The following is a 12358-nucleotide window of genomic DNA, read 5'->3' as shown; positions in this document are numbered from 1 at the left end:
AGAACAGTCTCTGTTCGAAATATCCGCGGCTTCTGTCCTGAGGCAACTCCTTCCTACATTCTACCGGTTCGCTGGATTTCTGCCCATCTCTGTATACGGTGTGTTTCACGTGAGTTGAAGCAGGCTTTTTATACAGAAGATGGTGCATTGTGCAAGGGTGAAGCCAACGAGATTTCGTTGGCAGTTGTCACACACAAGTGGAGATATTTTGTGTATTGCCAATAGTTAATGAATTAATCTATATTAATCAACTTGTCGTAGTGTTGACTCTGGGAACTTTCCTATGCTCCGACGAAGTCCGAATGTACAATCGTGTGTGCTCCAACAAATGGCATTTGCAAATTACGGAGACTACAGCTGGCACTGCTTGCGACACACTTGTCCTGCCCACTCTCAAATCACAATAATGACAAAGCCAATACCGGTTGCTGTTCCGTTGAACGAAGATTTGAGACAAGTGTGCCGCATGCAGTACGTGCTCACCTTTCCAAGAAGTACAGTATAGCCGACAGGTGCCTGTCTGCACACATCCTTCTCAAAGGTCACAGGCAGTTAAAGGGGCACTGAAGTGCAAAAACTGCACGAGGTAGTCAAGGTAACAAATTTTTGCACTTTAATGCCTCTTTGACTATCCACGAACTTAGGATATGTGAAGCGTTCGAGGTGACCCATGCAGACGACGCTAACAGATTTTGACTTTCCTCGACTGCATGCGCACTAAGTGTTAAGTCGCACTAAGTTGCTAGGAATGAGAATAAATGGTGCGTAAGTGACTGGTGCGGCCGTTCCTCTGTACATCACTTTCTATAGTCGACGTCAGATTCCTGTCGTTGCATCAACCTGGGTGTTCCATTTAAATAAAACGAAGTGTCCGAACCCCTTCAATAATGAACAACAGTGTTTTTCCCCGTCCGTGAGTCAGACACCGCTCCAATGTAATTAATGCCGAGGTGCTACGTGCTCGTCAATGCTTCGGAGATGATTCACCGCCGGGAAACCGTGGGGTCGACTATACGTTTGGGTGCTGCTCAATCATATTATTTTCCGAACCACTCTCTCTTTCCTTTTTTTCTCTCTCTCTCTCGTTCTTCTTTTCGAGGAAAAAGTAAAAATAGAAGTAACGTCTACCACTCAGGCCTGCTACTTTTTCTGTTACTGCTCCTGTGTCTGCTCAGGCCCGGTTTCACCAACGCTGGTTAACTTTGAACGGAGATCAAGGGTTGGTAAAACTTGAAGTTAACACTCAATTCTTGAAAGTAAGAAAGAATGAAAGAATGACTAGTGAATGCAATGTAGTTCTGGTGGGCGAAGATGAGAAATGCAGCAGTCTTCTCACGAGAAGTGAGCGGCTCTCGTAAGAAAAGGCACATAAGAACACACGCACATATAAGCATATACTCGCAATGGAAAAGAGGGAGGGGGAAATCAGCTGCCAGGTCTCAAGCCTCGAGTTGGAACGCCACCTCACGGAAACCTCTGCAGGAGAGAAGCAGACGACAGTCGTTATTTCAGTCACTAGAGGGGAGTGCCGTTCGTGTCTATCTCACAGGTAGGGATCAGGGGTTTTTGGAGTTTATTTTCTGGCATATTCGGAGGATGTTTTTCGGAGTTTATTACTTTCTGAGGATGCGGAGCGTTTTATTCTTTGCAATATCCGCAATCGAAGAAAAATCGAAGGCTGTGAAAATACATACTCATAAAAAGCTGCCTGTAAGAACGCTTACTCGCAGTGATTTATCCAGATCCCCCCTACCCCCCCCCCTATTACCCCTCCAAAATCTGGAGGAGACCTCCCTAAAATTTTGTGAGATTGTACAATATTTCGTCAAAAGCATGTAAATACACCCCCTTGCGGAGCCCCTCCCCCCCCCCCCCCCAAAGGACGAAATTTTGGGTAAACCACTGCTTACTCGTACTGCAGAACTTGCAGATCACGATCACCAGGGAATATGAACACGTTTCTCCAATATTCCTTGGCATACGAGTAGTCGCAAGGCAACTTTCGCTTGCATCCCATTGTATTGTCTGCGTTGCAACAACTAGCTGTCACTTCAAGAAGACAGTTGGTGTGCCATCTGTGCTCTCCTCTCCACTTTTAGGAGGAGGGCAATAATGTTTCGCAGATAAAGGGAAAGGGTGGGTTCCCAGCGTCCGGGGCGAAACGAGAGTCGCGCCCCCAAACTCGCCTCGGTTGCTTTTTACGCACACAGCACACAGGATGCAATTTTACGCCGGCGTGGTATATCGAACCTCTCTTCAATCGCCTCCGTCTTTGAGGCGCCCAGAAAACCGTTCCAACAGTGCCCAATGTTAAAAATTTTAATTTTTATGAAAATTTATTTTTTATGAAAATATAGAAATTATTTTTTTCAAGTGATAAACAGTTTTCACTGTTTTTATTTCGAACTTTTGTTTCTCTCTGTCGATAATTTGCACAAAAAAAAATGTTGCACCCCTTGAGACCCCCCCCCCCCCCCCCACGCTACGCCACTGAGTAGAGTCACCCAATAGTAACATTGTCTAGAGACCCACAGAGAAAGTACCTGTAGGCACAGGTGGATGGAGAGTCACCCCGCTAACAACCGTCTTAATTAGGACACTATGGCTTTTCTCGTTGAGCTCTAGGTTGCCGGTACCCTCCAAAGTAGAGCTTTTCGAATAAATCCTAATTGTCATAAATTTTTACCCGCGTATGTTTTTCGGACTTTTTCGGATAAATCCGAAAATGCGGAACCCTACTCATAGTTGAGCACTTCACGAGCTCTTCGGGATTACCCGGAAGCTCGAGCCCAGCACGGTCCGTGGGCCTGTCGGGCCGGGTGAAGCCCTCTTTTTGCGGGCCTGGGCTGGGCTCGGGTCTGACCCTTATGGGCCCGAGCCGCGCCCGTGCCCGTACACTGCCGGGTCTAGGTCGGGTTAGGGCCTGTGTTACCCCACAGTTAGTTAGCCAGGGTCAACTTTTACAACCGACTATACTGTTTACAAACAGAAGGCACAACCGGAAGTTGTCTAGGGTTCCTAGCGTAAGCGGCTACATGTGGCGCCACGCCGTGTCACTCATTTGAGTTGAACCCCTTCACTACTTGTAAACAGTGAAACGGTTTAACTGATATGAGCGACACGGCGTGGCGCCACATGTAGCCGCTGTCGCTGGGGACCCTAGACAACTTCCGGTTGTTGTGCCTTCTGTTTGTAAACATTGAAAGGGTGCCGGGCCTAAGCCGGGAAACCTAAAAATTCTTCGGACTTCGGCTGGGCCCGGGCCAGGTATGGAGCCGTCGGGACTTACCTGGGCGGGTAAATGAGAGGAAGCTGCCGGGCTCGGGCCGGTACTGAGCCTAAGAATGCGGCCATTGCTCTAACTCATAGAGCTATGTGTTCAAGTCCGATGTTGCGTTCTCACCTTTCTTCTTGATCATGAGTGTTCATGAGTTGTTTTTCTGGTGTAACGGCGAATGGACATTTAAAATTAAACGACATGCGGAGGTGGAGAAAAAGAAAGACATACTGGTGCTGAAGAACATATGCTATATTTATATTCATTGAGAGTATCATTTATTACAAGCTGGATGTTAGAACTTTGCACGTCTTACACTCTTAACTCCGTACCCTTTAGTAAAGGGTAAAAAATCGCAATATTTTACCCTCTATTTCAGAAGCTACCAGGTACCCTCTGAGTGACCCCTTTTATAAAAGTTACAAGGAAACCCACGAATTAGAGGTTACGGCCTTCAATCCAGCACCTGCCCGTAAAGGTTACGCCAACGTGCGGCTTTTTATACAGGATGTTCATTTTTATTCGCAACAGAGTAGCGCTCATTTGGCAGGCGGGTTATGTGAATCTTTGCTAATTAGTCGATCCGTAGTTACAAACACATGCGTCAGGAAATGTCGGAAATGTTTGTAACTACGGATGGGTTAATTTGCGAAAATTAACATAACCCACCTGTCAAATGAGCGCTGGTGTGATGCGAATAAAAACAAACACCCTGTGCGTGGGATATGGACAGACATTTACAGAACACACCAATGTACCAAAATGAACCAGCAGAAAAGGAGATCTTGAACATATGTATATTACAAAAACAGAAGTCTGTCGAGAGGTGACACATTGTGCACAAGTGCGATTCTGGTGTGAGGAGAAACCATGGTCGCTTTATCATGTATGTGGAAAAAGAACTATCTTCTAAGTGAGAAGCAATGCATAAAAGTGCGAGGAAGCTAGCGAGTCAAAACAACTGACCTATGTTTGCTAAGCTGAACACACCCAACGAAATGGAGAACTGCAGCAGAAAAAAATTTATTCCACATTCGTGTTGCAGAGGCGAGCGCAAATGGCAATACAGTATTACATAAAACGCACACAACCTTGAGGAATATGAGTGTACAGTAACGCAGGAGAGACTACATTATTGCGTTATCAGCGTTGGAGGCGCTCTGGGACGAGTTTGTGCGGTACTGCATTGCGCTGGTGACGGTATCTGAACCTGCATGTGGGATCCTGGGAACAAAAGTTTGGGCAATGAGAGTAACATTTACGGAACCATTCAAATCCGTACAAAGCACAGGGTACAAAGCAGCATAAATGCGGGAAGGCGTTCACTCCGCGATTGAGTCTTAGAATATCGTAAGAATACAACAAGTAGGAAGCTGCGAATTATATATCTCGATGCATATATCCGCAGCTCGCAAAATGCACGCCGGTGTATTGACTTGGCGACCAAGTAAGAGCAGAAAAGTAGCAAGCGTAAGTGGCGTTCATATGCAGGACCGCAAAACGCTTGCTATAATCACAACAAACCTGCGCTAAGAGCTCTTGCTATCAAAATAACGCACGTACCTAGCACAAAATGTACACTTACCCAGTGTATGAAGTGTGTGAATTAGGGCTGCGGTGGTGACGTTCGTTTTCGGTTATATATTCTTTGCAATCTTCGCACTACACTTTCCACTGAGAACACCGAAAATATACTTGTTTGCTAGCGACATCTAGCTTTTCCGTTGTTCCTGACGACACTATGATAAACGCGAGGAAAACCACTGATTAAAACAGATTACACTTGTTAACGGACGGACGACGAGCGTTAAGCGTTTCAAGGAAACCGCTCTCAGTGTGGATAGACCTAGACCAGGCTCGGCTACGCAGCGAAATCGGAAATCTTGGTGGTTGCGGCATTGACAATTGTTTTCCACCCTTTAGAAAGAAACATACTATCAGTATTTCAGACTGCGAACTTATAATCTGTGTTCATACAGCATTGATAACATGTAGTTGACGTATAGGTGACGCTGAAACAGATAAAAAATAACAGCGTAGATTCGCAACTGTCGTCTCGAATGGGAGGCTGAAACGCGGCATTATGCTGAAAAACAAAAGGAAAACAAACGATAAGAAACTAACAAAGAGATTATCGTTGGAGATTTCGCTTAGAAGTTACAGTGTCGGAGTAGAGGGTACATTTATAAGTTACAACAAGCTGTTTTTGTTTTTTCCGAGATGTAACTTCTATTCGTGTTGTAAAGACATGACCTTGGTCGCTTTTAACCTCTAAATATACGTTACAGTGGTGTAACCTATAAGAAATCTCGAAATCTACGTCTATACAGAAGTTACATCTTTCTAAAAGTTACAATAAAAGGTACGGGTTTAAGAGTGTACCAGCACATGCTGTACGCTCGGTCTGCGGAAACTTCATCTCGCTGTTCATTGTTTCCGTTGCATTATAATTTTTTCGCGTGAACTAATGCAAGCTCCTTTTCGATGCGTTTATGAGTGGCTTTCCAAGAGGACCATGTTCCAAAAATTCTAACGTAATACTTTGAGGCGCTCACTGTGTACCGATACATCCACAGTTGTCTTTTAACGTTAAACGATAGAGAATTCGCGTCACAAATATCACTTTATTCACCAAAACACTTATAAATACAGACGATATTAAACATGAGTGGGAAGCTATGTATATATATATATATGTATAAACGACCCAGGAACACACAGTCAAGCCTCTCCACCATATTCTGCAGTACATAACTGGCGATGTCAGAACCCCGTTGTTTCCATCCCTGCCATAAAGTGTAAAAACAGTACCTAGTTTCGGTGTTTCGAACGTGATATGAGAGGTATTTATAAAAGATATATGCATATTTATATATATATATATTAGTCGAATGTACTCTACACAGTTCTTCCGGTGACCTTCACAATAAAATGCATTGTTTCTTTTAAAAGGCTAATGATGTTCTCCTACTGGCGACCAAGCTTCCTTGTTCTTGGTCTCCTGGGCGTGTTGGTGATTTCGCTTTCAGTGTACATCTCGGGCGAGAAGAGCTGAAAGACAAAGCGTGCAATGTTGCTGTAGCGTGATATGAAAACAATGTGGACGTCAATGTGGACGAAATGTCTTATTGTGCTCTGCCAACCGTGGGGAATATTTTTTGCGGCGCAGTCACGACATATTTCGTAGCAGACGACAAGATATGACACAGATGCTGTCGTCTGCTAAGTGTGCTAGACGCAATTCCCGATGATGATGACGATCATGGATAGAAGAAAAAAACTGGGGGAGGTAAAGGTAAAGAAAGAAAGAAAGAAAGGTAAGTCATACAACTGCCGACATTCCATCACTATGCAAATGTTCAGCGTAACACTGTTCAGTGAGCAGTCTTTTGCTTCTTCTTCCACTAGAACATTCCGTTAGGATTTCTCCCGTGTGAAGGCACGGAAATTGGAATCATTCGCTTCTCGAAACATTAACATGAACTCACCGACATGGAAGGGTTTGAAGGCGAGGCGCACCGGTTGCAGATGCTGCGACCTACACCGTCTTCCGAGCTGACACATTCGCAGATGAAGCAGTTGGGGTCCTCGGACATAACAACCCTCCTCGAGAAGACGTGGATAAATTTCTTGTTCACTTGGCGTTTCTCAAACATGCGCATGGTGCTGAACAAGGTGCCGTTCGTCTCCAGTGCCAGTGGCACGCAGTAGTCCTTGGGCAGACGGATCTGCGAGTGGAGGTCCGCGTCGCCTCTGATGTCTTTCATGTCCTTGACAGTGTACGCCTTCTTGGAGTCGACGCCAAAGACGCGTTTGCTCTTGCTCAGTTTGGCCGCCGTACGCACCGCGAAGTCGTCGTTCTCCAGAATGTGGAGGTGCAAGCCGCGATCCAGAAGAGTGCGGTAAATGTCCGTGTAGTCCACCTAAAGAAAGACCAGAGCACAGAGAGGTTATGCAAGACATTGGTGATGCTTCGTACACGACTGCAACAAATTTAATCAGCGGTTAGTTTTTATACTGCCGTTTGTTCTGCGTGAAAAGTATAGGGTAACGACCGTTAGTATACGGGGAGTACCCCGATGAACGCTACTCGATCAGGCATGCTCACATGCTTTCTGTTTCCATCTTCTGGGTAGTTCTGCGGAACTGCCCGAATACCAGAGCAAGAGAGACTGCCGCTTCACTCCGCCTCCTGTACCGCCATCATGTTCCCATCCTTCTTTCACCTTTCCCCTTTCTCTCTACCCTTGGTGCACCAAGGCACAAACCCCGAGCAGCATGACCGCACCTTCCACAAACATCGCCCCCTCCCCCGCTGCATGAATACATCTGACTTGTCAAAAAGCTGTTCGGAAGGAGGACATATATACCCCTCTTTTTTAGGAGTGGTCGGGGAGGAGTAAACATGCCGTCATTGCATGTTTACCTCTCAGAGGAGGAGGCACCTGCGTTCTTTGTAGACTGTGGAACTACCCAAAATTCAAAGGAGACCCTTACATCATCCTCCTCAGGTTGGCACGACGAGCACTTGACCAGCAGCAGTATCTTTGTTGATCCAATCCTCATGGGCATGTTGGTGGCGTACTTGAGGGCACTCAAGACTCCGGCACTTTCTGTGTTGTCCGCAGAGGGCTTGAGGCTGCTGAAGGCCGAAACAATGGAGCGGATGTTGCCGAAGATCTGTCCGTCAGCGGTCACTACGTGTGGCTTCTCTGTGACGCCTTCGCCTCCGAAGCCGACAACTCCGTAGCGGCTGTCGACGTAACCTTCCTCCTGGTAACGTTCCTCCAGGTCCTGAGCAATGCGGATGAGCTCAGGCATGACGTTGCGGTTGCACTGTTTGCGTTCCACTACGAACACGATGTCGACCATCTTCGCAGGCTCTGCTACTGTGAACAGCTCTCCGGCCACAAGGTGGGACATGTCCGGCTTCTCGCAACGCACTGCGGGGATAACACTCGAAATAACTACAAACACCATGACAATTGTACCAAATGAATACTGAAGCGATATATTTTAAGCAGTTTAGCTGGCTAGATCACGCGTCATATTTTAGTGCCGGTATAGTTACGGCCGTATTGGTTCAGACTTCAGGGTTCAGGCAAGTCTGCGACATTAACGGGAGCTTCTAAACGTTCGCTATTTTTTAATACCACACAGGCACGTCGCCAGAACATCCGTGCAGTGCAGGGCAACCATTACATATCAGTTGAGCTTTACGCAGGAGAATACATTATTTATTTCCGGAAAAGGTTCCGAGAAGTGCAGATGCTAGGTTAGTGGAATGTCAGCCGGGGCGTATTTAAAGATTATCGTACCCAAACAGGCGCTTCTTTAAGTCAAGAGTCTGCAATAGCTTGCTGAGTATGAAGCAAATGTCTTACCGCAAGTCCTGGGCATCAGCAGCTCGACGCCATGGCTACTGCACTCGCTCCTGTACGCGGCTGCAGCTACGCACACCTTCTCCTCCATTTTGTCATAGCTAGTGGAAGCCATATCATGTAAGCACATCTTTTCGTATGGTGCGGGGTCTACCAGCTTGAAGCAGGGTCTGTAGATAGAGTCGTCACCGCGGAAATACTTCTCACAGACCGCCTTGGCTCGTGGGTCGGTGACGGAGGGTTCGGCAAGGTTAACCCGACGACAACGGGCCTGTCCCACTTGCCATTCACCAGCCAAAGAAGCCAGATCCTGAGGTACCTTGTTGCCTGGAGCCATCTTGTCCATGTGATCTTCGTAGTCGTAAGTGCCCAGCAGCCCAGCAACTTTGCCGAAGTAGTCTCCGGCGATCTCCGTGACACACTGGTCGAAAGCCAAGTTGCATCGAACAGTGAGACCGGCCGTGTTCTCGACGTTGATGATCTCGCCCGAGCGCCAGATGGCTGTGTTCTTAGTCTCCTGGGGAAGTTCAATCTTTTGGCCGTCCATGGTGACTTTGTAGTCGGGTGCAATGTCGAAACGGTGGCCCTCGTCCGTGTGAACCGTGATGGATTTCTTGGTGACACGTTGGTTCTCGTCACGAGCGTAGTTGATGGTAACTGCGAAGTTGTCGTTCAGGAAGTCCTTCACCAAGAGGTAGCTGCATTCGCCAGCGAATTCGAAATGAAATCCGTCAAAGGTCTTGAAGTGCTGGTTTCCTGCTACAAGGGCGCGAGCTGTAACGAAGAAAACAAGCAATATGTTAAGTATTCCGTATTTTTTCAGCGAGAGGTATGTTTCTATTCGCCGGTAAGATAGACAAGCCTGAATAATACTGATCAGATGCTGCAGAATACTGCATTCGAGAGATGAGTGCTATTGCAGTGATCTCACCCTTGTAAGGAGGCAGGATCTGACTGCTCTGATGACGGATTTTGTAGTAAGCGTCCCACATGGCGTGCCGTCCGATGTCCTGATACTTCTCCTTAAGGTCCATTATGTTCCTGTATTCTGGGTAGCTGGTAATGTCGAAGGCCTCCGAGAGAGAATTCTTGCTCGCTGGCAGGCGAATCTCAGCGGCGAAGCGTCCATTCGAAATCTGAATGCCTGACCTAAGCTCGGCGTAGCTCCTAATAATGTCGTCCAGACCATTCAGCAGAGCGTCCTGTGCTTGTTTCTTGCTGATGTCAACTACTGTTCGTGCAATGGTATTAAGTCCCAGCTGCTCGCTTATGTCCGAAGCCTGAAGAAAAGGGGGTCAGTTTACCCTACATGTACTGGAAACCACGGGGAGTGAAGTTGAATACTAGGAATCACGCGTTTATCGGCCGGTACACAACGCTTAGGAACACAACAGCAAGAAGGATTAAACATGAAAGAACAACTTACCCGACGGATAACCCGGATGGCAGCGTCGTTGACGTATTGTACATTGGGGTGGTTGATGACGTTATCGTACATGTCGTACGCCATGTCAGCCATCTTGTTGTAGCCAGTGCTGAGGTTCTCCACACTAAACATCTCAAAGGTACTCCTGACACGTCTCATGTAATCCGTGAAGGCACGGAGAAGGGTGCTTCCTTCAATTTTCTCCACAAGCGGCTTACTGATCTCTGTTGATAAAAGGATACACGTGTGTGACAGACTTAATCTTCTGTTCTCGTGCAGAGGGACTCTCAAGTGATGAACTGCTTACCTGTTGAGAGTGTAACTACTTTGTCCCACAGTTCGTTGAACTTGTAGGTGAAGTCGTCCACCGATACGCCGTAGCGCGCCAACAGTGCAGCTGAGTTATCCGCCGTCCAAGTAAGTCCCCTGGTTATCCTGTCTACAGCCCATACAGCAGCGTCGTCAGCAAGGAACACGGCTTTCTCGATGGTAGTACCCAAAAGGCTCTCGATCAGGATGAGACTGCGGTGGCTGGCGGTGATTATACGGTTGGACAGTGCCTCGACGCGTTGCCACAGAGCTTCGATGATCCGGTTTGTGGCGGTCAACATTAGCTTCCCGGTAGCTTGCATCAGGGATCTGCAGGAAAATTTGTGTAAAATACTGCAGCACTGTCGTTGCGAATGCGTATGTGTAATGGATCTCTACGGCTGTACCGTAGTTACTTTGCACTCTGAACGTTCAATGGCTTGGTGTCCGCTATGAATGTACTCACCCAGTTTTCTTGGCCACCTTGCCGATGGTGGAAACGATAGTCCTGAGGTACATTTCGTCGGCGTAGTACATGTTATCGAGGGTCCGTTTTGCCTGGACGATGTCACGACGGATACCTTCCACGTCGCGGTTAATCGCTTCTATTAGAGGTCGTGCCTGGCTCTCCCACGAGGAAGACAGAAGACCTCCCTTCACCTTCAACTCTTCATTGGTCTCGTAAGCGAATTCGTTCCACAGGTCGGACAACTGGCTGGTTGCAATGTTGTAGCTGTCTCTCAAGTAGTCCTGCAAGAAGAAAGTTGTTACACGGGCTGAGTCTACTCAAACAGTAGTTTTCATTAAAGACGAATGCAATGTCTTACAGAAGTCTCGCTTGCGATTTCTGGCCTCCAGTTGATTTCCGATCCGAGGTAACGGTTCTCGCGGAGTCCCATTCTAAGGAAGACGTCAGAGACGAGACGGCCCATGTTCTTGTGGGACAAGTCTACTTCGATCTTGTCGTGGGGTGCTGACGCCTTAAACACTATGCCCCTGTCCTCTGAAATACCAAGTGCGTTGAACGATGAAATGATGAGAGGCATTGTATGTATTTGTCCCTTCTATGTTGTTCCAGCCTCAGAACATCAGTTCTCTCATGTTACCAAGTGCGTGTTCATTATTTTTGCTTTTTCTATTGAGATCTACACACGTGTCCTACACATTCTGCACCTACAAGTACAACAACATTTGGTTGCAAAGTTATTCATACCGGAGGTGTTGAGCTCCATGTCTACGTTGCTGTGGCGCTTGCTGACGCGTATGCTGGAACGGACGGGAGAACCAGAGTCGATCTTGTGTTCCAAGGACATGCCGTACTCCAGATCCCGGTTGTACATCTTGCCGCTCAATTCGTTCACACGGCGGTCACTGCGAAGCTGCCAAGAGATATTTACATTAGGCAAATTGTGTTGCTCTGAAACGGCGCTCTCCTGAGTGCTGTTCTCGCTGTGAATGTTCCAGGAGGTGTGGGAACTACAAAGACGGGTACCTGGCCACTGTAAGCGGTGACAACCACCGGATCGTTTTCGTAGGAGTTCCTACGTACCATAACGTTGATGGCCTGTTGGAGCTTCTGAATTGACGCCTTGAGTTCCTGAACCCTCGACTGACGACGACGATCCATGTAGTTGATGCTTAGGAGTGCAGAGGCTTCGTTGCGGTTGTTCTTCATCTCTGCCATGGCGCGCAGATCAATGTGCGATGCTGGCTGACGTGCAGTGAGCTCGGCCGAGTAGTGGCTCATCCCGCGGTAACTTCCAGGAGCCATGTTCCTGAGGCGTACTTCCAGCAGGAGGTTGTGAGCTGGGTTGTTGGAGTACTGTACTTCAGCTTTGCCGCGCAGTTCGTTGGAACCAATGGAACTGTCAAGCTTAATCATGATGTCCTGTAACGCAAAAACATGTTAGCTGTTGCTGGGCAAAGCGGTTTACGTAAGACAAATCAGCTAAAACCCACAGGAAG

General features: G+C 47.4%; 1 protein-coding gene across 1 annotated transcript in view; it reads right to left on the bottom strand.

The window, feature by feature from the left end:
• Positions 1-5881: 5881 nt before the first annotated feature.
• LOC135390962 (uncharacterized) overlaps positions 5882-12358 on the bottom strand; it is a 43000-nt gene continuing 36523 nt past the window's right edge. The window contains exons 21-31 of the mRNA XM_064620976.1: positions 11943-12281; positions 11607-11772; positions 11221-11396; positions 10860-11143; positions 10392-10723; positions 10085-10308; positions 9590-9938; positions 8662-9432; positions 7775-8220; positions 6766-7200; positions 5882-6328 (exon numbers count right to left, since the gene is read on the bottom strand). Coding sequence (XP_064477046.1) covers positions 6245-6328; positions 6766-7200; positions 7775-8220; positions 8662-9432; positions 9590-9938; positions 10085-10308; positions 10392-10723; positions 10860-11143; positions 11221-11396; positions 11607-11772; positions 11943-12281 — 3606 coding nt within the window. The 3' untranslated portion in view covers positions 5882-6244. The remainder of the gene's footprint in view (positions 6329-6765; positions 7201-7774; positions 8221-8661; positions 9433-9589; positions 9939-10084; positions 10309-10391; positions 10724-10859; positions 11144-11220; positions 11397-11606; positions 11773-11942; positions 12282-12358) is intronic.

The sequence above is a fragment of the Ornithodoros turicata genome, chromosome 4, assembly GCF_037126465.1.
Source record: "Ornithodoros turicata isolate Travis chromosome 4, ASM3712646v1, whole genome shotgun sequence".
Taxonomy (NCBI): domain Eukaryota; kingdom Metazoa; phylum Arthropoda; class Arachnida; order Ixodida; family Argasidae; genus Ornithodoros; species Ornithodoros turicata.
This window is presented reverse-complemented; position numbering and strand designations above follow the sequence as displayed.